We start from the raw sequence: 27316 nt of genomic DNA on the forward strand, positions 1-27316 counted from the left end.
AGCTGCTGCTGAATAAAACATGGCACCGAGTGGGGAGGAGAAGGGATTTGCTTTGCTATCTTTTCCTCCTCCTTCCCACATTAATTTGTCCTCCTTTCTCACAGCTACACCCAGCATCTCCCAGGCCCCCGAAACCATCTCACGCACCCGAGCCAGCACAGCCCGCTTTGTCTGCAGGGCAGAGGGCGAGCCAGCCCCGACCATTCACTGGCTGAAGAACGGCGAGGCCATCCTCTCCAACGGGCGGGTGAAGGTGCAGAGCAGCGGCAGCCTCGTCATCAATCAGATCGGGTTGGAGGACGCTGGCTACTATCAGTGCGTGGCTGAGAACAGCCTGGGCGCGGCTTGTGCCACTGCCAAGCTCTCGGTGATCGTGCGGGAGGGTTTGCCCAGCGCTCCCAAGAAGGTGTCAGCCGTGTCCCTCTCCAGCACCACAGTCCTTGTGTCCTGGGAGCGGCCGGAGTACAACAGCGAGCAGATCATTGGCTTCTCCTTACATTACCAGCGCGCCGTGGGTAGGTGTTACCTGCCTGTGCAGTAAGGGTACAAGACACAAGGCGCAGGTTGACTTTCATTCCCAGCTACTGACAAGTGTGAGGCAACTCCAGTTAGTTTAACGCTGACTTGTTGACCAGCAGTAATGTGTCCGTGTAGCTGAGTTGTCTGGATTCTAGTGGGACCAGGCACTGCTGGAAATTTATGTCTGTTCTTTACTTTTTCCTCCAACACCTTGATTTTTATATGCAAAAGGTGTGATTAGTAATGGAGATATTAAACAGTTGCATTGTGTACAGGGGTAGTCGTTAAATTTTTCACACCCAGAATCTGAATGAGGCACTGGAGTCTTTTGGGGTCTGTCTTCCCAAACAGCCAGCGAGCCAGTGCTCTTGCTGAACTGTTGCCAGAGCTCCTCTGAAAATTAAGCTGGTAGCTTCAGCTGCCTTAGCATGGATGGATTAAGGAGCTTGAGTCAAAATGGAGATGTTAACATTGAGGCATTAAATGTTTCTGCCAAAATAGCTCACGTAAGAGATGAGTTTTGTGCAGCTGCTGGGGAAGTTGGAGCAGACTTTTAAGGTGGATTTACACTATGGAACTTGTGAGTTAAGTGATTTTTTTGAGGAGTGTCTTGGCAATTCACTGACCTGCTGATTAGTGTTTCCTTGGCTCTAGGAACAGATAACGTGGAATACCAGTTTGCTGTCAATAACGATACCACTGAGCTGCAAGTCAAGGACCTGGAACCCAATACCAACTATGTCTTCTACGTGGTCGCGTATTCTCAGCTCGGAGCCAGCCGGACATCGTCTTCCATTGTTGTTCAAACCCTGGAGGACGGTGCGTTGAATTAGATGGGTACTGATGCCTAAAAAAAATGTTCTTGGCCTGTCTCATGGTGAGCATTGAATGTGCTATGGAGAGTAGTTTCAGCTCCTAGAAACCTAGACCTGCTGCTCCCACAGCTTCTTGCCAGAAGCCCTTCTAAAAAAAGCAAATAACAAACCAACCAAAACCAAAGCACCCTAGTCTGATCATCAGTGTGGGTGATGAAGAGCATGAAAATGACCCCACGGCCACTGAGGCCTGTGAGAATCCTGTGGGAACTGCAGTCAGCTCCCCTGGGCTTTCACCTAGCTCATGTGATATTGCTCCAAACTTGACCCTGGGCCAGACTTGATTTCAACTGAGCAGCCTTGAGGTTAGATCCCTTACGAGTCAGTAGTTTGGGTTGATTTTACCATATATTATGTAGCACTTTGCGAGCAGTAAAGGCAGAGAGCCAGAAGGACAGCTGCCCAACAGGGGAGGACATGGACAGCTTTCAGCAGACTGCAGGACAGAGGCAAGAAGCGATGGTTTTGGCAGACCTCTTGCAAGCCCCTGCTGTGCTGCTGGGTCTGTTACGTGCTTCTAGTACTCCTGATGTAGCAAACCGCCTGCTCCCACGTGTGTGTGTGTGTCTGAAGCCTGAAAAGCTGAGTTGAAAGTGTGAAAGCTGCCTGCAGCACAGAGCTGTGATTCTCCAGGGAATGGGGATTCCCAGACTGAAGTTTGGGTCTGTGAGCCATTTCCTTTAGTGTCTCCTTCGTGCTTCACAGTACAGCATGGGCCGATTAGCTGGTCTGTGCTAACCTGCCCAGTTTGCAGTGGACACAGGGTCCCTAAGGAGCAGTGTGGTGTGGCCAGCAGGCTCTCCTCAGCCTGTTGCAGCTGAGCAGCCCACCATCTCCCCTCCCCAGACACCTCACAGATGCTCTGAGCTGTCAAAGAGCTGTGTGGTGCTGGTTCCCCCTTGTGACAGACAGTAGTGACCAGTGGCTGTGCCGGGCCAAGAGCAGAGAGCAGGTAGTGGCCTTCAGCCAACTGAGAGAGACGTGTAGAGGTCTTTCCCTGGTCTTTGCTGACTTCCCATTGTTGCTTCTGCCCAGTTCCTAGTGCTGCCCCTCAGCTGTCCCTGTCTAGCATGACTCCTGGTGACATCCGTGTGACGTGGCTGCCTCCTCCCCCGGAGCTGAGTAACGGCAAGATAACAAAGTACAAGATCGACTACTGCACCCTCAAGGAAGGTGAGGGAAACACCGTTTTGGGGGGTTGTTTCTTCTGCTCCAGCAGTGTTAACAGCATATCATGTTGAGGGGAGGAGATGCAAGGCTGAGAACAGGGGGACCCCTTCTACCCCGTGGAGGAGAGCAGGTCTCTCTTAACCTGGCTCTGCTGGTGGTGGTCGCAGCAGTGCCAGTGCCGTGCTGCTTCATGCTGCTCCGAGGGACCTTTTCCTGTGAGTGTGGAGGAGCCTGTGGCCCCAGGGGAATGGCCGGACACGTGTGTGTGTGTGCTGCCCCGTGAACGTGTGTGTGAGCAACCCGTTGGTGCCATCTGCACTGGGTGTTTTTGGGGAAGAGCTTTGTGCTGGTTGGGGAAGGAGGATAAACAGATTCAATTCCTTTAAAATGGAGTCTAATCAAAGTGATCCTTTTCAGAAAAAAATCAAGTATCCTGGCCAAGCTGTGCTGAGTTTTATCCAGTTTTATTTATATTGTCAGACACTCTTAAGAAGCCTCCAGCAAGGATGGTAACATTTCCCTGTGCTGGATACGGCTGTTCCAATTCCACGTGTGCTTGCTTTGCAAATCCTTCTGGGTATTTGCTCTTAAAACCGTCAAAGCTCTGCAGCTTCTCACTTCCCAGGGTCATGATTCTTACTAAGGGAAGGATGGAGAGTGTGATGAAATGCTGGATGTGTTCCCATGTGTTTGATCTGGATTAGTAGGCTGCGCTGTGACTCCTAGCACTTGTTTTTTTGCTATGAGCCTGCACGTGGCTCTGTGGCATCGTAAAACCTTGGAAACATTTGCAGTCCAGGAATCACGCTCAGCAATATGCTGTTACATAACAGGGACCGTGCTCCCAGATGAGTTTACACCGGGTGAAGCTGAAAAGCAAGACCTCTGCAGTCACCAAACAGGCAATATGAATTTTCAGCAAGACCAATTAGTTGTTACAGTGAAAATCCTAGGCAGTTCTCAGTTTAAATTTCCTGTTATCTTCCTTATGAACTTGGGTGAACTTGGGTGGGCTGAAGAGGGAGTGATAAAACCTCGGTCTGGCCTGGGTGAAGGTGTGAATTTTGCAGAAAGCAGGGCTGCTGGACAGTTCTGGTTCAAATTAAGGTGAGAATTTAAATACAGCACCGAGAAGCACTGTAACGTGCCATCGGCTGTGCTTGTGTTCTGCCATCACGTCAGCAGCAGCAAGGTTTCTGACAGCTCCCCTCCGGGCAGACTCAATGGTTTTCAACGCAATGAAGGGGGTTGTCAGTCAGGGTATCAGCTCTGCCCAGTCTTTAGTTCTCGTTTTCCCTAGTGGCATGAGATTGCACTGGGCAAAGCCAAGCCAGCCCGGGGTGTGCAGACCACGTGGTGGCAGCTGGGCTTTGTGGTTGCTCAGTTGTCTTTCCCTTTGACAGGGAAAACCATATTTTCAATGGTGTTGTCTTGTTTCCAGCAGATCAGGTTACCTCCATTGAAGTGGGTGGAAATGAGACACAGATCACTCTCTACTCGCTCCATCCCAACAAAGTATATAAAGTTCGCATCGCGGCCAGCACCAGCGTGGGCTACGGAGCCCCTTCTGAGTGGACCCAGCATCGGACCCCTGACAGAGACAACCAGACACATGGTAGGAGGCTGGGTGTTGCCTGGGAGTCAGGGTGGGGTTTGCAGGACCTTGAGGAACTTGAGGCATGATCAGAGATGTTTGTGTTCGTTCAGGAATTATAGCTGTCGGTTTTGGTTATACTCAAGTACCCACCTTTAGTTTTCTGCTGAGCAGCTCCTGTATGTCTTGCTGCTTGCCTGAGTAGTGGTTCTTTCCTCCCTCCATGCACAGCTGTGAAAATTCTTAAAAAAGAAAGAAACAAACAAAAAACCCAAGCTCCAACGTTATGATACTTGGGAGTGGATAGACAGTTCCACCAAACAGAACTGAGCCCAAGCCAGACGGTGGGATCTCAAAACACATTGAGAAATTCCCATAGCATCTTCGTAACATTGTTTTTTCCTGAATCACGCAGCTGGTAAAGTCAACAGTAGAGTGTAACTGTGCCACTCTGTCAGACAGTGGAGACATCCCACTCACGGGACATTCTTTCCTCACACCACTCCCTCACTGCCCAGGACAGGGAGGATTCAGTAGGGCAGGGAAATAAACATTTTTTTTCTCTTGTCTTTTTCTTCCAGTTCCATTTGCCCCGACAGAACTAAAAGTCCGAGCGAAGATGGAGTCGCTCCTGATAACATGGCAGCCCCCAGCCAACCATGCCCAGATATCTGGCTACAAACTCTACTACCGAGAAGTGGGCCAGGAGGAGTCCAGTGACGAAAGCCCTTTGGATGGTGCTGAAGATGAGAGCTGGGACGTAGGACCCATAAAACTGAAAAAGAAAGTGAAGCAGTACGAGCTGACTCGACTAGGTTAGCTGGTTACGTCTCCTTAGCAGTTGGTGTGAAAACCCAGGGTCTCTTGCACTCTGTAGCAGTCCTGGGATGCTTCCAGCAGGCTCAGTTGTCTGCTTGGCTGCAGATACGTAGGATCAGGACTGTGTGAGCTTTTTTAACAGCACCCAAAATAATTTCTGGAGTGAGACTCTTGGGGCTTGTTTTAAGCAGAGTTTAAAACACAGAAATTTCTGATGCCAGCGTAGCAGGGATTGTATTTTTAACTAAGGGCTACTGATATACTTAGTGTACGTGAATAAGTGGATCTGAATTAATTAGTGGTTTTTATTGTGTTGCTATAAAGAGTGCCTAGATTAAAATCTCTGGTCAGAACAATGATCTCTCTTTCCCTGTGTGTTTCTGAGAAGCTCCATAATTGAATGCTATTTGAAATCTCCCTGTATTAAAATGCAGAGACGGGCTAAATCACAGGATGCTAATTTTGGGTCAGTATTCTTTTCCACCTCCCCCTAGGCGAAAAGGGATGGAGGAGCGAGTGTTGGTTGCTGGAGAGCACCCTGGTCAGATCTGCTCGTCTGGCTAACTGTGTTTGGCATTTCCCATAAGGAGTTGTTTCTAACATCTGATCCTACTAATTAGTTGATTTGCCCATTGATGCAGGATGGAGAGAGAGAGAGAAGAGAGTCGTGGCAGATGCATCCTTGAAACAGGATTCTCCTTCTTAGAGTTCTTCCATCCCCCTCTTCATGCTTCATCCCTGTTACTGCCCAGTAAGCTGAGACTGTGGGGCGCGTGTTTCTCGTGCTGGTTCATCTTACACGTCTAGCGTATATATTATGCGTGGTGTAAAGGTCAGGCTGCAGCACCTGCAAAGACAGTTTGTGTCATCGCTAAGTACGTTTCCAGCTACGTTGCAGCCATCCTACCACTGAGAGGGTGTTAACAGTTACGAGTTTCTCTGAAGAATTTGGGTCTGTAATTATTGCACCGAGGAAACCACATGTGAACATCATCACGCGCTGCTCTAACCACGGGCAAGGCAGTTAGTGGAGGGACTCGGGAGTGGGCTGAATTGGTTCCAAATGCTCTAGCACAACGATGCTGAGAAGGCTGCTTGTTCTTCTGTAATTACTTCCTTAAATTTGGGCATCCGTCAAGCCCTAATGATTTCCTTATGATTCGGCGGTTGTGTGTCGGTTATCGTTGTGTCAGGAAGAGAGTCTTGGGTTTCCTCCAGCCGTGGATGTTCTCTTTTCTCCCCCTTACCCTGTTGAATTACATGCTCCTGCACACATAGAGTAAAGGAAGGGCTGAGGAATCTGACTGTGTGGAGAAAGGCAGGGGATCTGGACGTGTGCAACTACCAGGGCCGTAATTTACATGAAAAGTAAGTGGTAAGGGTCTCATCCTATCTTCCACATTTCTGTGAAAGAAGAGTGCATTCCTCTGGGAGCAATGCCCTGGAGATCAGGGTGTTTTCCCACTTACAGGAAAGTATGGTTTATGGCACCAACCCAAAAGGAACACTTTGAAAACGGAATGAAACAGCATATTTAGTATATTGGATGTACTTTGCAGTCATCCAGATTAGCGATTTGAAATTATCTGGGCTAGATTATTCTGCTTATATTTAATGTATGATGGAATGCAGTGAAATACATCTGTTTTCATGCTGCCTACTAGCTTCTTGACAGCTTGATAGAGCTTTATGTCTGCATGTTCTACGAGCTTGAACATCTGGGCCTGTATAAAAATTGAAGCCAAGCCTCTGACTGAGAAATCCAAAATAACCCTATTTTCAGAATGTGAATTGCTCCATCTTCTAGTAGAGCTCCTCTGGCTGCCAGCGTAAGTGGCTGCTGTATTGGTCCTACCCAGGGATGGAGATGGAGGATTTCTTTCCTTCGCTTCATTCTCCAACAGGAGCTGCCCACAGCTGCATCGCATCTGTGAGCTCTTCCTCATCATCTTGGATCGCATTGTCTGCGATGAGCTCGCGTCCCAGTGAAGCCTGGCCAAATGCTCAGGCAGGAGGCAGTGTGTGCGCTGGTGAGAAATGGGCTGGGGAGTTCTTTGTTCCTCCGAGCCCGTGGTCCCGGCCGTTTGGGCGCTGAGTGCCCTTTGGTCTCATCACCCTTGTGTGCTTTTGAAACATTTTCCTGGGGCTGGAGAGTGTGGAAACGCAGATCAGGCTGCCTTGGAGGCAGACAAAACTCTGTTTGCTTTTGGGATTCTTTTCGGGAGAAAAATGTGGCTGAACTGTTTTTATATTCTGAGCGCGAACATGTGTTGTGGAGCAGAGAAAGCCTTTGGTAATTGGTACCATTAGCCTCTGGGAGCGCAATCAGTGCAGTAATAATAAAATTGGCATCAATAAGAAAGGTTTTATTCTGCTTATGTTGTCTGGCAAAGAGAGCAGTGATCTATCAGGGCAGGGAATGAACAGGCACGTCTCAAATTAACGAACTTCATCAATGCGCTGCAGCCAAGGCAACCAAAGACAGTCTGGGCTGCTCTCCCTGAGCCGCTGCGTGGGCTGGCTGCGGAGGGGAGAGGCTGACGAGCGTCTTGTTTGAGAACTTTGTATCTCCCAAGTTGTTTCTTTGATTAAAGATCTCCATTAAAAAAATCCCTCAGATGTTACTGAACACAGCAGAGGAGTATTTCAGCTGATGAAAAGCGGGAGGAAAGAGGGAAGTGAATTTTGGACCAGGGCAGCGCTGCTTGGAGACAGAGCGCCCTGTCCTGCAGCTCAGTGTTGGTCCAAGCGTGAGGTTCCCTACAGAGCGCATGGCTGTCTGATGGGAAGCATCTGTAATGAGGATCCTCAGGTTTCTAGTGCGGGTTTTGCGTGAGCTTTTCTAATTGCAAATCAAGAAATTCTGCTGAGGAGGCAAAATAGTCACTGTACAACAAAAGCTGCCAGTGACTTAACAGGACATGTGGGGACGTGCTGGAATCAGACCTTTCTGATTTATTCACTGCTGTGAGGATCTTTCTTCCAAATGGGAGATGCATTTTGGAAAGGAGAGGGTGTCCTCACTCCTCAGGAATAAACAATGCAGTGCATCCACTTCCATGGAGGAGAGAGAGGAGTCATCACACATATGATGATATTCTTTAGTAGCTGGCAAAGGAGAAAGATCAGGAGATGCTGAGGTGATGTGTTGCAGGCCATGACACCGGTTAACCCTTGGTGGCTGGGGCAAGTCCATTTGCTGATAAATTCTGTAAAAAGTGAAGGGAGAACTGAAAAGTAGCTGTGATGATATGTGCATCAGTTGTGAGACAATATTTGAATGGGAAAGCCTGTAAGTGGAACGGGGGGCTCCCCGCTGTATTTTAGCAAATACAACTCTGTTCAAGCTGCTTTCTTGGATGCTGAGAAAAGCTGATCAGATCAAAGAAAACATGTCTAACTGGGGAGGGCTGGTAACAAGAATAACCCCAGACAAACACTGATTGATTTTTCCAGCTCCTGGGAAACTCTATGAGGTGAAGCTGGTGGCATTCAATAAGCACGAAGATGGTTATGCAGCGGTTTGGAAGGGCAAAACAGAAAAGGCACCTGCAGCAGCAGTAGGTGAGGAATGCCCTTCATTTGTTGTCTGTCTCTTCTGCTTGGCATGCGGCTTCAAAGGAAGGGTAGAGGTGAAGTTACAGAAGATGAACTTCAGGAGGGACAATACCAAAATGAGGAATGTCCCAGTAGAAGGGAACTTCCTTTGACAGTCTTTGCAAATTGCACTGGAGGAATTATCTTCAGAAGGACAGAAAGGAGCAAAATATCCCCTTTTCATTAGGTTGTTCCTGTACTGGGTGTGGATGGCCTTCACTGTGTTCTCTCTGGCCCCGTTAGTGGCTCAGGGATGGTCCCGGAAATGCCAGATAACCTGGGCTTCATCTCCTCCATGATAAAGATTAGAGGACGTGAGTTAGCAGCATGCCAGGCTTTTTGCAGTGTTATAAAGAAAGTAAAAGCTCTGAAGACCTAGGCTCTGTTCTCAGCTCTGCCGGTCCATTGTGGGACGGTGAACAGTTTGGGCTCCTCCTTACCCTGGTGCGGGCCTGTCGGGTAGGTAGCTTTGCAGCTGACCTCCAGTGCTCCACAGTAACGTGCCACCACCTTGGTGCATGGATCCTCATTGTGATCTATCCCACGTGTGAGGAAAAGCGTGGACCGCTGCACGCACAGAAGGGCTAAGCCGGACATCTAGGCTTATGCGGGAGGCCAGCGTATCGGTGCAGGCTTCACAACCTAGGCCTATTTTATTCCGTGTTTTCTGTGTCTGTGGTGGCTGTCCCTTGCCTTACTGTAATGTACGTTTCCACATCTCTTTTCCCTTTTTGTCTTGGACCACAGATCCCCCTGTGCAGAAGGGTCCTCCGCTGCCTCCAGTCCAAGTCTATGCAGAGTCCAACAGCTCAACTTCCATATGGCTCAGGTGGAAGAAACCGGACTTCACCACAGTCAAGATTGTCAACTACACTGTGCGCTTCAGCCCTTGGGGCCTGAAGAACGCCTCTCTCGTTACGTACTACACAAGGTAAAGCAGGATGCTAAGGGCTCATCTGCCATGTATCGCGGATGTCAGGAATAAACAGAGGGCAGGAGGAACCTTCATGGAAGTTCCAGTGCTGAGCAAAATCCTGGGTGTTTCACATCCTGGAAAGGTCTGCCTTGGTCACAGATACATCCAGAGCTGGTGAACTGTGGCACTGGGACTTGTCCATTGCTTAAATACCAAGGGGTCATTTACTGGCTGGTCTCTGCATCTTCTCTTCTCTGGTTGGACCTTACATGCTTGTTTCTCTGTTAATTACCAAGCCAGGTGCAGTTATGGCCAGTATCTAAGCATTCATGATTTGTGAGATGGTCCTCACAAGTTTGGTTTAAAAATTGCTAGAGTTTAAGCAGTTACAATAATTTGGGGGTGTAGTTTAAATCTGGGTTCCTGTGCAGATTTTCAGCCTATAACCAGGCTGTGTTTTCAAGCTTTACTCAGCAAGTGCTGAGATCATCAGAAATGGTCCTGGAGGCTGGCAACCTACTTTGCTCTGTATCTGGGAGCTCTTGCATTCACATGACTGCAGGAGATGAAGCTTTAGGTGAAAAATCAAATACTGTAAGAGTTAGGATAACCTCGTACCGTGCTCCTGGTAAGGAACCAAAGTGACAGTGGGTGGAAGAACCATCTAGTGTTCATGGCCTTGTGAGTGTGTCCTCTTTCGGCAGCTCGGATGAAGACATTCTCATTAGTGGGTTGAAGCCCTACACCAGGTATGAGTTTGCCGTGCAGTCCAATGGCGTTGGCATCGATGGGCCCTTTGGCAACGTGGTGGAGCGGTTCACCCTTCCTGACCGTGAGTATTCATGGGAATTGAATCCTGATTTCTCCCGGCTTTTCTTGAATGTCTATCTAATCTAATCTGCCTGTGAGAGACATGGTGATCTCAAATCACCTCCAGGGTGTCCCTGAGTACTTAAAAGACTGAGAGCCACTAAGCATCCTGGTGGCTTTCCCAAGGCTTTGGGGAAGAAGGAGAAGAAAGCAACAAGGAGCAGGGATATGCTAGGAATATTCTTTCAAATATCACCAACATTGCAGCCTCAAACTGAGCTGCGTGGCTTCATCAGCACCGTCGCGTTTGCCTTGGCTGATTGGCCATGATGCACAAGTCCTGCCTTGTATTGCGCTCAGCAGCTGCGCTCTGCGCTCTCCACAGCTTGTTTGGGTGAGATGTCTGGCCAGCCAGGTCACTCAGCATTTTATGCTTGCAAACATGACTGTGGCACCGCTGAGAAGGATTGCAGAGAGCAATCATCATGCCCTTCAGGTTGAGTGCTGCTCTTCTCATTTCTGCTGTTCATGCTGGGTCTTTACTTGTCTCTGCCAGGTCCCTCAACTCCTCCATCTGACCTGCGGCTGCACCCACTCAACCCCTACGCTGTCCAGGTGCACTGGTGCCCCCCTGCTGAGCCCAACGGCATCATTGTGGAGTACCTCATCCTCTACAACGCCAACAACACGCAGCCTGATGACATGTGGACCTTGCTGACGCGAGAAGGTGAGCCTCCTCGAGGTACTGTAGTACCTCCTCCTCCTGCCTTCTCCCCTGCCTGCAGAGCCCTGGTTGGTCGGTCCTGCTGCCCTGATTTTTGCCACTTTAAGCACATAGAAATAAACATTGAAGAGCTCATGCTGCCACCTTTCTTGGAGCATATGTTGGGCCTTGCTTCTCCTCATATAGGAGAGTCCAGGGACACCACTGCTGAGAGACATGAAATCATACGTGTCTAGGGCTGAAATAGCCATTGTCATCCAGCAAATATCCTGCCGATACAGGCTGGCAGCCAGTAATTCCTAGGAGAACGTGTGCCAGCAGCACCACGTGCAGTCTGTATCATCAGGTCTTCAAGCAGCAAGGTCGTTAATACCGAAGAGGTGTGGGAGTTACCTCTCGGAGCTCATGACACAAAATCCCTCCCTTCTGAGGGTCCAGCAGAATTCCACTGCTGCTTTGCTGCAGCCTCTGAATACTCTTGAAAGTGCACATTTTAAATCTCTTTTGACTTGCTTTTGATCAGGAAATATCTTCAGCACTGAAGTTCATGGCTTGGAAAGTGATACCAGATACTTCTTCAAGATGGGAGCAAAGACAGTCGTGGGATCCGGTCCCTATTCAAACGTTAAGGATGTGCACACCCTCCGGGAGAAGCTGTCTGGTACGGATTTCCCCCTTGTCCCACTGCAGGAAGCGAGTTGCGTTGCTGAAGATGGCGATTTGTCAGCCGTGGCATTTCTGTTTGCCAAGGAATTGCCTGGTGTCACCACGCAGGATGCGAGATGTAACTGTGTGTAGGCCAGTGCAGAGGATCACAGCGAGTCCTCAGATGTGCAGCTCCACAGGCCTCAGGCAGCTCCAGAACCCGTTTCCCAGAACTTCATCTCTCTTCCCCATCGCAGCTCCTGTGGAAGGGCCTGCACAACCTGCATCTTCCTGCTGTTCCGCTAGGCCTGTGTAGTGTGAAATTCATGGATGTCCATAGATGCCAGTTTGCTTTAAGCTGCTGTGAATTGTCACTGCCAAATAATCTTCCTTTCTGTGTACAGAGGCATCACCTGTTGGTTTTAGTGAAGCTGGTGCTTCTCTGACCAAAAGTTAAAGACACTTTGTACCGTCTTCCTGCTAACTGCCGAAATGATGTCTCTGTCCTTCCCTTACTAGATGTTCTGGATATCCACTCGGTCACTGGAATCATTGTGGGAGTCTGCCTGGGGCTGCTCTGCATACTCTTCTGCATGTGTGCCAGCTTCCGCAACAGCAAGCACAGGTAGGTCTCCTGGCCTTTGCAGGAGGTAAAGGAGGCTGATGTGGAGGGAGACAGTCCAGCTGGGCTGTCTGGGATGCGGTGTGTGACATCAGGTAATGTTTGCCAGATTATTACGTGTGTCTGCTGGTGTGGGCAGTATTTTGCTTCTGAGGAAGCTGTAAGGATGTTTGGAAAGGGCTTGTTAACTTAGAGTTGGGAAAACGGTGAAAGACTTCCCAGTGACTGACAGGCTGGTTTAAGGAGGATTGGACTCAACCCAAAGCCTCCTGCTATCCCAGGGGTCTGAATCCAGCCACAAGCATTTGGAAAGATTAGGATCGGAAACCAGCTTAGCTGTTGAAAAGAGCTTTGAGCTGGGGCAGATCTCAGGACTAGGAACAAGCAGCTTCTAAAGTCTCTTCCTAACGTGGCCACCAAGCCTTTCTGCCCTGTTGTGTCTCTTATCTGTAAAGCAGAGGTGACAGGGCTGGCGCAGCTCCGCACGGGCAGGGGTTAGAGAGCGCTTGCGCTAGTGCTGGGACTCGTGTTTTCTGCTGCCCTTGCGATTGTGAGGGGAGGGTTTTGCAACCAGCACCATGCTTTGTGTGACCTTTAGGATCAGTGAAGGTGATGAAGAGATGCGTCAGGGGAGAGGTTACTGCAGCGAAAGCTGTTACAGCAGGATGTGGACAGAGGATCTCCTTCCTCAGGAGCGGCAGGGCAGGGGCTTGCGCCTGGTCACGCCCACAGGGACAGGCTGAGTGGCCCGCAAGGGATCACTTTGGCAATCTGGGGCTGTTAGGGACAGAGGAAAGTGAGGCTCATGAAAGGTGTCAGCTCTTGCTTGTTTTCCCTCAGGGAGGCCCTGCCAGGCCTGGATTCCCAGGCAGCCAACAACCACACGTACTACCACCGGAGCAGACAAGGGGTGGCAGCTCCCAGTGCCACCTTGGACTCGCATGAGCTGGAGTCCCTCATGTCCCCACTCCCGGAGGATGCACCCGTGCCCCTGGGGGACATCACAGAACTGACAGAAGTGCACAGCCTCATCCACACGAGCCTCCCTGAGGACATTGCCCACGGGAAGAGGAAGGTAAGGCCCCATGCACATGGTGACTGGGCTCCCGCTGTACGTAAGAGCCTTTGTTTGGTGTGCCGCTGCTGGGAAGCCAGGGTCTGATCCTGTCCTGGCTCTGCAAAGTGCTGGTAGTCTTGGCTGCGGGCTGGTGCTGAGCAGCCATGCATTTTCCTCTCTGTGAAACTGACTGGCTCAGTCTTGGCTGCCAGATCTAAGTTTGGGATCCCCGTGCCATCTTCCATCCCTTTTTATCTCCTGGGACAGTAACCCCTCATCCCCAGAGAAGCATCTACCAAGCTTATCTGCTGCAGAAAGCCGCGCTGTTCCTGTTGCTGTGACATACAGATGGCATATGTGTGGTGAAAGTGTGATGTCCAGAGCAGATGCTCTGCCTTCCAAGATGCTTTTTTTCTTAGAGTAAAAGGAGCTTTGTCCATAAATAGTGTGTTCACTGTAATACCCTTGAAAATATACAAGAGGTGAAATTGTGTTTTACTTGTGAACCTTGTTTTTTGCAGTAGTTTTTTCCTGCCCTGCTTGGTTTGCCTGACATTGCATTGTCTTTCGCTGCTCCCTGCCCATTTCCTCTCTCAAGCTTGCCTGAAACATTTCATTCCATTAGGGAACCTTTAATTAGCCTAATTTAGTTAATCTGTTTATGTCTGTCTTTGTAGCCCAGAGAGAGCATGTAAAGTAATTAGGAGGTTCAGTAAAACAAATGCATTGTGAGCGCGTGGGATTTTGCGTTTGCATCAACGATGCGCTCGCATGCTGCTGGAGGGAAGGTGAGCTCAGGATCCCTGGCTAACCATGGGACCTGTCCTTGCTGCTCGTGGCGGTGTGGGTTTGGTCTTCTGGAAACACAACATCTTCTGCTGGCTTTAGTAGTCCCGTGAGCCGAAGCCGTGCTCTTGGCCATCCCCAAGTGCCGTGGCAGATCAGCGCTCAGTTGAAGGAGGCGGTTTGCAGCCAAGCTACATCTATGGATTTGGGTGGAATGTAGCTGCCTCTCTGGACCCAAGCCGAAGAGTGTGAGGAATTTCCTACAGCTTTCTGTTAAATAAGGAACAAATGTTTTCGGTGATGGTGACTTACCCTGAAAACAGGTCTGGGTGGGAAGTTCCCTCCCCTGGGAAGCCTTTCTGGAGGCAGCATATCCAGATCTCTCTTCCAAAGCTGCGATCCTATCTGCAAAGGTTTACACAAAGATTTTCAGGGGTGCAGAGCAGGGGCTGGAGAGGGCAGTGCAAAGGCCTGGCTGCTCTGCTCAAGGCTCAGCCGGAGGGCTGGAGACCCCCAGCATCTGTCCCAGAGGCTGGCAGTGTCTGGCAGCAGAGTTACGTTCCGAGATCAGAGCTTTGGGAAGCGGGGTGGTTCTGGCTGTGGTGTGTCTGCCTCCCTAATTGGGTGGGGAAAGGCGACCGAGAGTTAAATTCACTGAGGATTTTTGCCAGCAGAATAAAGAGCTTTTTTTTTTTTTGTTGATGGATGTGGGTAGGGAAGCAAGGATCACTGAGGAGCAGCCGCATGCAGCCACCTGGAGAGCAGTGTTGTCACCCGTGCCGACCGGTGAGGATGGCCTGGCAGGTGGGGGAGAGCTCGAGTGATGGCCAGGAGCAACAGACTGTTGTTGCTGGGAGTGGGCACTGGAGGGAGATGTGCTCCCACACAGGAGGCCCTCTCCCTGCACTGCCCAGTTCCAGCTGGAGGTGCCACCGGGGACCCTGCCTGGAACTCAGTGCAGCCAGGAGCTTTGTACTCGACAATGACCAGCTGCCTTTGTTGCTTGTCTTCATCTCTCATGCTGTGTGTGACTGGGGCTGTGAAAACCCGTGCCAAGGAATGTGGTAGAGCCACAGGAAAGAGAAAATCCTTGTGGAAGGAAATTCCTGGTCCAGCATGGCAAGGGGAGGCTCCCCAGGGCGCTCAAGGTTGGGGTACTATCACTTGCAGCCCTAGTGAGTAAAGAAAGGGGGTGAGAAATGTCTCGAGGATCCCTTTTATTTAACAGCATATCACGTCACCACAGAACTCGGGGTGTTGGCTAGGACAGGTTCTTAGTCCGATGCTGCAGCCACTGTTGGGCAGTGTGATGGCTGTGATGCCAAGGAACTGGCAGCTCCAGGCCTGCATCACCTCCAGTTGCCTGCTTCCCTCTCCGTCCTCAAGTTACGCTCCTGAAAGCTGCGTTGTGTTGGCTGAGCGGCACTTGGCTTTTAGCGGCGGCAGCGATAGCTGCTCGCTTGCTTGCAGGCTTTTCACGTGCTGGCTCATTGCTTGGCCTTTCATGGATTATTCTTTATTGTTCTTATTCTTATGGCACCTGAGGCTCCAGTGGAGATCGGCGGCTCTGTGTCGTTAGGAGATGTACAGACGCAGAGCAGGGACTGTCCCCGAGCTGTACGCAGTCAGGAGTGAGTGACCGTCATTTTGCAGGTGTGGGCACTGCAGAACAGTGAGACTGAGGGCAGGAAGCCTTGTAACAACACTGAGACTTGAACTGACTCCTGCAAGGAACCACGGGCAAGGGTTTTGTGAAGTCCCCTTGCACGTTTTCAAGTCAAGATCACCAGTTCCTTCGAACGCAGGGCCATGATTCCCCTTGAGCCGTTGCTGTCAGGCCGGGGCTCTCTGGACAGCTGACAGCTCCATTAGGCAGGAGTACCCTCGGCCATTTAGCGGGCCCTTTTCCTTCCTTCCTGTGTGTTTCCCAGTGGTCACGCACAAGGATTTGTAAATACACTGGCAACGGATTTTCCTCCCTTACTCTCTTCCCCTTTCAAGTGACCCCCGGGCTGATGCCCTCAGTAGCCTGCGTTACAAATGACACGGTAACGCACAGACTGTGGTGGTGCAGCTCTGTTTCCCCCGACAGATGGACAGAGGATGATAAAATGGCTCTGCTCCAGGCATCTCTGTCACTGCTGCTTTTGGGCCAAGCAATTTAGAGGGTGGGGGAGAATGTTAAAAAGCATCTGCTTTCCATGGAGGACTTCAGCTTTTTGTTGAGTGAAGCCAAATCCAAGTGTTTTGGCTTGGAAATGTTTGCTGTTGTGCTTCTTGTGAGCTGGAACCTTCCTCCTTGCTGTCTCACTCCTTCCCTGTGGGCCTCCTCACAGGGACTGCGTTTCTCATGAAGGATCCACATTCATTAGTGCAAGATTTCCAGCAGCACCCAAGGAAGCAGTCAAAGCTTGCAACTCCAGTAAAGTTGTTCTATGTTATAACAAACGTGAAGATACTGTGACTCGGAGAGCAAAAGCTGTAATGCGTTGGAGAACTTGGATCTACCCAGGCTGTTTGTCATTTTCGTGTTGAAATTTTTCTGCCTGGCAACAAAAGTCCCAAGGTTTTCTGAAAAGTCTTGGGTGAGAGCTGTGCTCCCGCTGACAGCTAGCAGAGATTCTCCTTTCTCTGGTGGGGGAGAGCTCTGGGTTACGTTGCCTCTTGTTTAGAGGTGTGGCTGAGGGCAGGACACTCTAAAAGCTGGGCACATCTGAAATGTCCCCAGCCTTGTTTTGCGCAGGATTTCAAGCTAGTTTAAATAACCATTCTCATAAAACAGGGAAGGTTTCAAGATCAGCGTTTCCTACGTGTTCGTTCTCAGCTCATATTTGCATGACATCATTACTTGTCGCTGAGAAGGTAACGTGATCTAGGCACATTTTTACCAGTCAGGGTTTCTATAAAAAGGCTAAAATGAAAAGGCTTGTTTGCTTTGAGAAGGATTTAGCTGTAATGGAAACACCTTTTATTGGAAGATGTTTTTATTAGTTTTCATTCTTGTGTTTGCAATGAACTGTCAAAGGGATTTTTCCCTCTGTAAATTAGTATTAGACTGACACTCCTTGCCTTCGTTTTTCTGGTGTAAAAACCAAGAGAACGTTTCCTTGTCTTCCTTCAGCCACTCACTAGCCCCCCTTGAGTAGAAAGAAATAATATTGTTTATTACACCAAAAGATACTGCTTAAAAAAAGCAGAGATGCTTTCAAGCACACAAGACCTTCTTCAGGTCTATGATGAAAACAGACCTAGAGTTAATTAGACCTAGAGTTAATTGCTGCTGCCCCACGTTAGAGACTAAGCCCCAAGAGGGTTTTTGTTGTTTTTTTTTCCTCCCCTCTCAAACATAATGTGCTTGAACAACATGTGGGATACAGGCCATGTTGTGTGGCTGATGGTTTTTTTTCTGTTTGTTGAAAGTTGCAAACTGGTACAAAACAAGTTTGTTCTTCCTTGCAGCCAATTTCAGCCAGAGCTGAACAGGCTGTTCCCAGAGTCATCAAAACCTATGTAAACATGGCAGATTGACATTTCCGCTAACAGATGGTCCGTTGGGGATTGCAGGAGAGCTGCCTGTTTCTTTCCACGTTTTTTGGTATTCGCAAGATGCCTGCAAGAAGGTTTTCAAGTTTGCTCTGTGTGTACGTATGCGTATGAGGCTCGGATCCTTCTGATGGCAAATATGCACGGGAGCATCTATAATAGGACACACATTTGTGTGCATGTCTGCGTATTTGTGTAGGTTCAACGCTGAAATTCCCCGGCAGTATTTGCTCAGTAACGTATGTTCCTTGGAAGAGGCACAGAAGCCATCAGTCAGCGCTGGAACTGCAGAAAGCCTTTCAGATGGCAGGAGAAGCAAATTGAACGCGTTCCTCGGGTACTTGCGTTTAGCGATATTCCTTCTTGTGAGCTGTGTGTGATCGCCTGGCTGATTTCTTGCTATTAGAGTGTAGTTTAATGATTGTCCGCTTAGAAAGGAAGCAATTAGGGAATGCTCTTGGCTCAGAATATATTGCTGAGGATTGCGTGGAGAGGAATGGCGGAGACACTGCTGCCAGCATCCACTTCTAAATTAGCGAATGCTTGATATCTGCAGCACTGCGTTTGGACATCGCTGTCCTGCAGGGTTCTGTCCTATAAATGAAGCCTTTACAACTTTTTTTTTTCTTTTTTTTTTTTTTCTCTTAAAGTATGATCCTGAGGCAGCGGCTGAGCTCTGCCTCCCGCAAGGCGTTGACTCAGGGTGGACAGAGAGCGCTCTGGAAAGGCTCGGGCAGCTCTTCAGCACGTACATGAGCGCTATAATGTGCCTTCCGACAGCACGAGGTAGCATTTGCTTCTTGGTAAATAGCTGACTTAGGAATGCCTGGCTCACACACAACATCTGGTCCTGTATTTCTACCTAATTTCCAGCCAGATGGACCGAGGCACAAGGAGGTCAAATGACTCACCCAAGGTCAGGCTGATGTCAGAAATCTCCTTGCCGTCTCCGCTGGGCTCGCGCTACGTTGACTGTTGTTGGAATAGTCTGGCCTGTGTAAGTAGCAGCCACAGATGCAGAGCAGAAACCCAGGTTTTTCCTGCGTGACAGTGAGCAATAGCTGGTTAGCGGGTTTGAGTAGACGTGCCATGTATCTTCTCCCTTCGCAGCCATCGTGCTCACACCACCACTATTCTGTATGCACAAGGACACGCTCACAGTTGTGTCAGGTCAGGATTTTTCTCTTCGCTTCAGTCTTGTGTCGGCCTCTCACTTCCATCCGTGCAAATCTGTGTAACATCTGTGGAATACATCCGGAGATGCCAGACTCACGTCTTCCTTAGGTCTGAGCACGCGTGTGCATGTATGTCTCTACATGTATGTGAGTCAGTAGCAAGGCGGAGCTCAGGTAAATGCAGGACAGCCCAATAAACTCAAAACCTGGAAAGAAAATACATTTCTGCCTGTGAACTAATAGTCTGAGCTGTTAAATAACTTCAGCTCTTAAAGGCACACATTTCCCATACACAGAGCTGTGCATTCAAAAGTTTATTGCAAGGGGAAGCTGAGAGAACCCAGAACAAATTGCGTTCAGCCCATATAATTTAATTAGATCTACAAACAAGGTAACACTGGTTGCCCAGGGGATTTAAAGCTGAGCTAAGAATTGCTTGGTGGTCTGTTGCAAAAAAAAAATTTTAAAAAATGAGGCCCCCAATTTTGTGCCTCTGTGTTGATGGGGAATGGCAGAGTGTTTACCCAAGCCCTAGCTTAGAGCAGGAAATCTGTCTGACTCAGAGCGAGCACTTCAGCGTTTTCCTCAACTCTTACCAGCGCACACGTGCCAGTGCACACAGGTGAGAGTCCGTCTCCACGCCGCAGAGCATGGCTTGTGCCAAAGCAAATGCCATAATCCTTCTGCCTTAGACTTCCACCGTTCCTGTTCCCTTCCAGCTTTGTATTATTTTTCAGCAGGCTCATGCTGCTCTGGGTTGTTTGCAGCTTTGCAGGGAGTTTATTTCAGTGGACCTTTAAGTGATGTCTTGTGGCGTCATGTAGCTGTTGGCCTAAAATCTTGAGAATCAGTGGGAAGCCCACCTTGGTTGTGAACCATCTGGCAGCTTTCATCCACTTGCTCTGCACCAGACCGTGTAACAGAGCAGTAAAGCCTCTTGTAATGGGGCGGCGGTGTGAGTCCGTCCCAGTGAGCATTTTTATTTTGATGCCATCAGAAGTGATCTCTGCATTTAACTTGCGTTGTCTAACACCGTGGTATTTTTCCCCAACTTGAAATTTCCTTTTTCAAGCTGCTTTTCAGTTCAGATTTATGGAGAATCTGTATCTGTGATAACTGGCTCTTTTCTCCTCCCACTTTTCTTCTGCAGTCTTCGTGGAATAAATCAGCTAACCAGCCCTGGACAAACAGCATAGCCAGGTACGGGGACGCTGTCACAAAAGAGCCTCTCTCTGCCGTGAACGGATCCCTGAAGCTCCCTTCCAGCGCGGGACAGAAGCTTTTGTTACAAGCTGTGGTTTACGATGCCGTGATGGTGGGTGTCTTCGGTGGTTTATTGACTTGTGTGTTCTGATGTGGTGTTTTCCATTTATGTTCCACATCTCCTTTTCTCCTTTTTTGCGGCAGAGGAGAAAATGTTTTCTTTTCTGAGCTAGCTTGTGGCAGTCCTGGTTCCTGAGGACGTGGAGCCAGGCACCAGCAGTCTGCTTTAAGTCTTTGCTGCGGCCGTGCAGCAAGAACCCTGCTGAAGGAGTTAGGAGCTGCAATGCTGAGCAGTCATTACAATCTACAGCGTGCTTGCCTGAAGGAGGGATTGCATTTTTGTCTGTAAAAGGAGTCAAAGATCAAGGGTTGATTTAAGCTCCTTCTCCACATAGGGTAGAGCAATCTCCACTGCACTTCTCCTCTTTCTGTGGGTGCACAAACTGGGAGGAAATCCTATTTTGGATGTTGCTTCATTGGAATAAATACGCAGTCCCGTGTTTGGGAGAGTTTGTGCAAGGATCGTGATGTCTGTGCTGCAGTCTCAAGCAAAACAAGCTGACACCTGCTCAGATTGAATCTGTACCAGATTTCTTTGGCTATTGTTTTGAAAAAGTTCACCCCCCACCCTCCACCCCAACAGATGCTTCTAAGTAACCTACCTGTGTTTGCTTCCTAGATAGTGGTGTGAAAATCAATTACACGCAGGATGTAATTAACATTGTGGATAAAGACAATGTTTTACAACCCAATTACAGGGCACCATTTACGGCACAGCTTACCCATCAGAGTTTGTCAACAAAAGGAGAAAAGTGTTAAAATATGTAAATGATGCACAAAGTGGGCTTCAACAGAAAGTGCAATTACACGTGGGCTATCACTGCTGTACTTGGAATTATCTTCTTGCCACTAAATCACACTCAGCCCAGAATCTGAGCGCTGATTGCCTGGAGAGCTCTTTGTGAGCTTCCAGAGTAATTTGCCTGGTAAATTATCGAATTATAATCTAGCAGAATGACCTGCTGGATACCTTAGATTTGTGGAGACCTGCAGCCTGAACTCTGCTTGAGAACCGCTTGGATCCTTTCTGAATTGAAGTGCCTGATTTAACTGATTTTTGCAAGCTGTGAGCAGGGCTCTAACAAAGAAAATATTTTGTGATACGGAGCCAAGATTAAACCAGGAAAGTGAAGGGAGCCCTTGTATCTAGTTATGGGTCTATATCATCAGCTGTCTCAGTTTCCTAGAGTGCTGTCCACTCCCCCTCTAGAAATCTGGCCCTTAATATGGAAACAGAGCGGTGAGTGTTGAAAGTTGTGGTCTTTGACAGAGGCTTGGAGGAGTAATCGCTCCAGCCTGCCAAGAAACTGTGGCCAAATCACTTCACTCCCTTACTCCCTTGGGACTTGCTTCCCCAAACATAAAATAGGAATAATGATCCTGCGGTGATTTGAGATGCTTCTTAAGACTTCAGCTCTGAGAAACATATCAAGGTAATGCTTGATAGAGGGACGTGTGCATCCCATTGCACTCTGTGGGATTAAAAAGAAATACATTTCAGTGCTTGGTTGGGTCACAGCCTCAATGATCTCAATTTCATTTACTTTACCTACTTTTTTTTGTCTTTTTTTCTTTTTTCTTTTTTTTTTTTTTTATAATTTTTCCCCTTTTTGATAACAGAATGAAGCAAAGAAAAGCCACCCACCAGCCAGCCTCCACCAAGTGGAAGCAGAGGTCATTGTCCACTCTGATTTTTCAGCCTCTGATAGAGACTACGACTCCCAGCTGCACACCCTGGAGAGTGAAGAGACAGAAACCGAGGCCCAGGAGCCTGAAGAGCTCCCTTCCGGAGAGCTGGCTCTTCCCAGCTCTCCCAGCACCCAGCAGGACGCTAGCCAGGTGTTGGTGGACTGCAATTCTGAGGCTGAGGCCCAGGACGAGCTGTTACCTACCGACGGAAAGACTGGCAAAACAGAAGCCGTTTGCACCCGTGGGCTCACCAATGGCTTCCACACGCATGGAGAAAGTCTGGATTCGGTGGAGAGCGGAGATTCGGACTCCATCCAGGAAGGCAGGGGGGATGCGCAGCCAGTCAAGTGCCAGTTGATTTCCGTGGCCCCGGAGGAGGCCCCCCTCTGCAGTAACTCTGGTTTAACCAGTTCATCCTCAGCATCTGAGAACGTGGCATGTGTCCACAGTCAGTGAAGAGTGAACTAATCTGATTTTGATCATGGGAGCGCTAGAAGCACTAGTAAGGGCCTGTCCCTGTGAGGTACTGCCTGCCCTCGATTCACTGAGCCCAGCGGGAGCTGAGAAGGTGCAGCATCTCACCAGAGCAGGATTTGGACTGGTCAGCTGTACATATTGGCTTCAAGACATGAGTAGGTAGATTGGTAAGGGCCCATCTTCTTCCCGCTGAAGCCGATGAGTAACTTGGTTTTCGTGGGATCAGGACTGAGCCATCTGCCAAAGTCTGACGTGAAACCACGGCTAGAACAGAGCCTTCTGTGTTAGACTGCGGCTGTCACTTTGCTGTAGTCCTCGAGGTGACTGGCAAGACGTCTTTTAATGCTGGGAAGAGGCAGCATACACCAAGTGATTCTTCTCAACTGCCTCTTCACTAGGGAGCATCTTGGCACTATCGACTGCCTTGCAGCGTTGGGATGAATTTTGTCAGAGGAGTCCCACAAGGGAGCGGAAGCCAAGACAAACAAACGCAGTGAGCTGTAACCACCAGCCTTTTCTGCCCTCCCGTGGTTAAAAGGATTATAAGGCTCTCTTTGTACGCCGCCGCAGTAACTATGGCTAGCAGGCTGATGTAGTGGCCTTTTATTACACACTCTACGAGTGCCTCTAACAACTTGTACAATATAGAACCTTCTTCAGTGTCTGGGTCATTTTACCAACCTGGACTTTGTTTTATGTAGGTTCTTGTACCTAATATTTTAGGTACACATCTGTCCTTTTAATGTACAACATGTATTTTTATTTCCTTGGAACATCTTTATATTATTTAATTTTATAAAGTGGAGTAGTGTGTGGTATAGAGTAGCATTTTTACTACTTCTCTCTTTATTTTTTCCTCCCTAACAACACAACTACCTCATGTCTGTTGGAGAAAAAAAGCAGTAGATCTACTCTTTTGTTATAGTCCATTATAGGTTTTAACTTATTCTTATACTGCCTTTTCTAAAGAATATGTTTGCACTGGTTGTTGACTCTTTTCTAATGCAGAGTGCTGCGGATCTGATGTCTCTCTTGCTTTGTTTCGAAGTTTTGCTCTAGAACCCCTTTCCACCAGCTGGAGAGTTGGGTTGCGTTTCTCTGTAGGACTGTGTTTGCAGGAGGTGGCCAAAGGAGACCGTGTCAGCTGGCAGGATGTCAATCCATCTTTCCTTAAGAAGCTTATACTAGCGAAGAGAAAGAAGAACCAACAACTGCAAAAGTAAATTGTGATCTTGGGGACATCTGTTTCTTTTTTTTTTTGTGCCCAAGTGGAGACATCTGAGATGATTCTGGTTTCCAGAGAGCATCACTCGGCCTTCTGTAAGCAGTGGACTCGTTGGAGGCTTTGGGTGAGCAGGTGAATATTTCCAGTCACTTCTGAGCCTCCTGGCCAAAGTGCTTGTTGGTTGGTTGGGTTTTTTTTTAAGAGCAGGGCACCACCAGAGCTTAAAAATTAAGATCAAATCTTTGCTCTCATACCAGTCAGTCTGAGTTCATTGAAGATAACATTTGAAAATCATCCGGTGACTCTGGTCACTGACACTGGTTGCTTACTGCTGACATGTCTCTCAGCCTGGCCCTCTGGCGTTGGGTGAAATTTTTTCTGCCTTTTTTTGCCTGTCTCTGCCCTGTTCCAGGCTTGCAGAGTTTGATTGTGAACGCTACAGATTGGACCGGCTCCTTGAGGGCAATAAGGATTGGTAATTCTGTTTATTGGGCATTTGGTAAATGTTCTGCCTTCCTAGAGGATTCAGACATCTGGCCATTTGTTTATTAAAAAATGAGGAAAAAGATGCCCATCTCCCTCTTTTCTGACCAAAATCCCCCCAGATTTTGGGAGGATCAGCTGTGTGCTGATCTGAGATCCTGTAAAAGGCTTTAGACTTTGGGGTTGTTTGTTTTTTTTTTTTTGTGGTGAAGTCTGGACTGAGATACCACCGCTTGCAGCACAGAGAACCTTGCTCCACCAGCATCCTATCCCCGCTTCCGTGGTGAAGAGCCGTGTCACCGTGTGCCCTGTGTTTGGAGCCGAGCTGGACCAGCCCGTGCCCTTGCAGTCCTCCATCAAACCCTGTTAGATCCAGCTCTTCAGCAGAGGAGCTCCAAGCCTCCACGTACCCTGTTGGGAAGAATACTGGAGTTTCCACCTCTCCCCATCCTACAGCGTCTCCTCCCAGCGCGACACACCGTTCTGGTAAATGGCTGTATTTCCACTCCTTGCACTTAATCTGTTGCTCCAGCTGCTGCTTGGTATTTTGAGGAGTCTCAGAAATGCTGGTCCGTGCTCTGGAAGCGCTGTTACTCTGAAAGGCTGTGGCACAAAGACTGGAAATCAGTGCCAGTGAGCAGGCCAGGCAGGAGTTAGTGTGTGCGCTACCAAAGCAAGGAGCTAAAAAAGGCAGAAATCGTAACTGGGCAGAGGAAGTGCGTGATTAACCTCCAGAACTTACTGCCACAAGACTTTGAAACTAATGACTTGGCAGGGTTACAGATAAGGCGGTGAAGCGTTATTGCAGGCAATAAGGGCGATTCACAGTTGTGTGGGAGCGGGTGATTGCAGGGGTATAAACCCTCCAGCTGGGGAGCACGGGGCGCTAGCTGTGGAGGTGGGGGGAGATCCTGCAGCTGGACCTCCCTTCCCAGTTAGTTTCATGGAAGAGTCCTTGCCCTTCCCCAGTGACTGAACAGACTGTACACACCACACTGTTCCATTTGACGTGCGAAAAGGGAGGAGGACCCTTCTCCACAGAGCTCACTCCAGAGGAACCCCTGGTGACTTCCTTTCACCTTCAAACCCAAGTCACCTGCCTGCAAGTGTGACAATATGGCAGAGCACTACTTCTGCTGAGCGCCTCGGCTGCTGGAGGGCAGGCACCATTCCCTGGGTCGCCTTGGGCCAGTCACAAAATTACCACGTTAGTTACGTGCTCCGAGAGCTTTGGGGGAGATGCGGCAGAGTGGAAGCAATTCTGCTTATGCATCGCGCTTTGTCTCCACGCTGAGTCTTACTCTGATCTCGTTACAACCCACCGAATTGTACCGGAGTGTGAAACAGGCAGCGTTTGGATGTCCAGGTCCTGCGGTGGCGTGGACTGGTACGCCAGACCTCAGCTAGAGAAGTTGACATCTCTCGGAGCCAAGAGATCACAGCTGATGGGCAGCAGCGAAGCTGTTCTCTGTACAAACGCGTGTCCCTGCGGAGCGCTGGGTGTCCCTGCGAAGCGCTGGGTGTCCTTGCCTAACTCGGCCGTGCCCCGGGTCCCTCTTGTCCTGAACACACGTGGGACCTTTCTAGTCTCAGCTAGAAATGAATGGAAGACGACAGATAATACACAGTTTATGTGTAAAGCTGAAACAACCAGTGCATCTATTTTTTTTTTTTTATCATGAAATAAGTAGCTTTCTTGCAGATTTCTCACAGACACACAAACTGTTGATCCCTTTAATTACCCGTCATACTTAATATATGTTCCTACGCATCGGGCTCCTACTCTCCCTTTTCCTCCTTTCAGTAACACTAAAGATTATTGCTGTTCAGCTTTTTGCTGGTGTATATTGTTTTACATTGCTGAAGTGTCAGGTTTGTCTCTCTGGCATCATTTTCTAGTACTAATGTTACTGTTTGGCTACACAACTGTATATTCCCCTTGCTTCTGTGAGAGCCACAATTCTCATCCTTTTGTTTCTTTTAATTCCTTGTTACGTAAACACATGACTCAGATAAAAATATCTTTCAACTTTGTGTTGATTTCTTACTTAGCTGACAGCAAAGTGCTGGTTTAAATAGTTCAAAGGAGAGAACTTATAACCTAGGTTTTGAGCATTTTTTTACAGTACTAGCTAACAATCCTGAGATCAGCCCATGAAATATGCTGGGTAAGGAAACAACCGTTCTAATAGAGCACTGTATGCTTTTGATCTCATTAGAAATAGATGTTTTGAAGGGATCGTTGTGTCTTTTCTAATCAATACTTTTGTTAGGAAAGAGGTGTTTAGTCCAGCAGAAATCTACCATCTAGTTCTGTTATTGTGTTCCCTTCCTTGTATTTGAAAATTAAATTTCATTTGATTTTCTTCACAGTGCGTAAGGATGCGTAACCAGAACTTGATCTTGTTTGAAGATTGTGTCTGTGTTTGGTTCCATGCTGTACTTAATTAGAACTTTATTTCTTCAGAGACTGTTCTTACTCCACAAATACTCTTTAGTGTTAAAGTGTAAGAAGACATTGTCCTTATATTCCTTAACTAATGGGTTATTAATAAAATATTTTTTAAAAAAGAGTGGAATTTGTCTCACGATTCAGTCTGTTACAGCTCTTACTCTGAGAGAAGGTGCTGTGGTGGAAGGCTGATCCTGCAGCTGTGCTGGGAGTGGCTGGACCCTGGGAAATTTGCTGTTGGGTGCTGGGCCGTACCCTGCCCCTCAAATGCGGGGAGGGTGTTTGAGAGCTCTCTGTCCACGCAGGTTTGCTGGAGATGGACCTGTAACGTGTCCCTGCAGGCTGCCGTGTGTTCAGGGGCTTGTGCGTGTGTTTCCTAGCAGCTCCAATCCAGCCTTCTGCTTTTCCCCCCACTTCTGGAGGGACGTGAGGAAGCCCGCAGACCCGGGGTGCATGGTGGAGCGCAGCACGGCAGGGTTCTGCCTCGCTGGTGGGAAGCAGGAGCAACACCTGGGATTTGTGCTCATGCCAGTTCAGTGTCTGAGCTCATAACTGTAGCGGCTGGGAATGTGGGATGGTGGTGGGTGCCTGGTTCCTTAGGAATTTGTCAGGGATTTCAGGCGTTGAAATCCCAGGTTTGTTAGGTGTTTCTTGATGCTCACTCATTTCACAGTTTTGAACTTATTCCTATAAGAGAAGGAAAATAAATTGTTCAGTTTCATGCTTTATCTTTCTGGGGAATTCTTTAATGTCAAAAATGAGCAGAAGCATCTAGCAAACGAACGGTGAGACTTCTCTCGATGGCATGCTGGGCT

The 27316-nt window shown here is 48.6% G+C and overlaps 1 protein-coding gene across 4 annotated transcripts in view; it reads left to right on the plus strand.

Annotated features, from left to right (window-relative positions):
* IGDCC4 (immunoglobulin superfamily DCC subclass member 4) overlaps window positions 1-26622 on the plus strand; it is a 92407-nt gene extending 65785 nt beyond the window's left edge. For 2 of the 4 annotated variants that reach the window (XM_086756895.1, XM_086756898.1), the window contains 14 exons: window positions 105-515; window positions 1174-1338; window positions 2430-2567; window positions 4006-4179; window positions 4740-4973; window positions 8434-8541; window positions 9322-9505; window positions 10195-10322; window positions 10857-11027; window positions 11548-11685; window positions 12189-12294; window positions 13132-13366; window positions 20003-20167; window positions 21796-26622. In XM_086756895.1, the coding sequence (XP_086613021.1) occupies window positions 105-515; window positions 1174-1338; window positions 2430-2567; window positions 4006-4179; window positions 4740-4973; window positions 8434-8541; window positions 9322-9505; window positions 10195-10322; window positions 10857-11027; window positions 11548-11685; window positions 12189-12294; window positions 13132-13366; window positions 20003-20167; window positions 21796-22320 (2882 nt within the window). In that variant the 3' untranslated portion in view covers window positions 22321-26622. The remainder of the gene's footprint in view (window positions 1-104; window positions 516-1173; window positions 1339-2429; window positions 2568-4005; window positions 4180-4739; window positions 4974-8433; window positions 8542-9321; window positions 9506-10194; window positions 10323-10856; window positions 11028-11547; window positions 11686-12188; window positions 12295-13131; window positions 13367-20002; window positions 20168-21795) is intronic. The other 2 variants (XM_086756896.1, XM_086756897.1) reach the window with 2 other exon arrangements.
* The last annotated feature ends 694 nt before the right edge of the window (window positions 26623-27316 follow it).

The sequence above is a fragment of the Chlamydotis macqueenii genome, chromosome 12, assembly GCF_036417535.1.
Source record: "Chlamydotis macqueenii isolate bChlMac1 chromosome 12, bChlMac1.mat, whole genome shotgun sequence".
In the NCBI taxonomy this organism is placed as follows: domain Eukaryota; kingdom Metazoa; phylum Chordata; class Aves; order Otidiformes; family Otididae; genus Chlamydotis; species Chlamydotis macqueenii.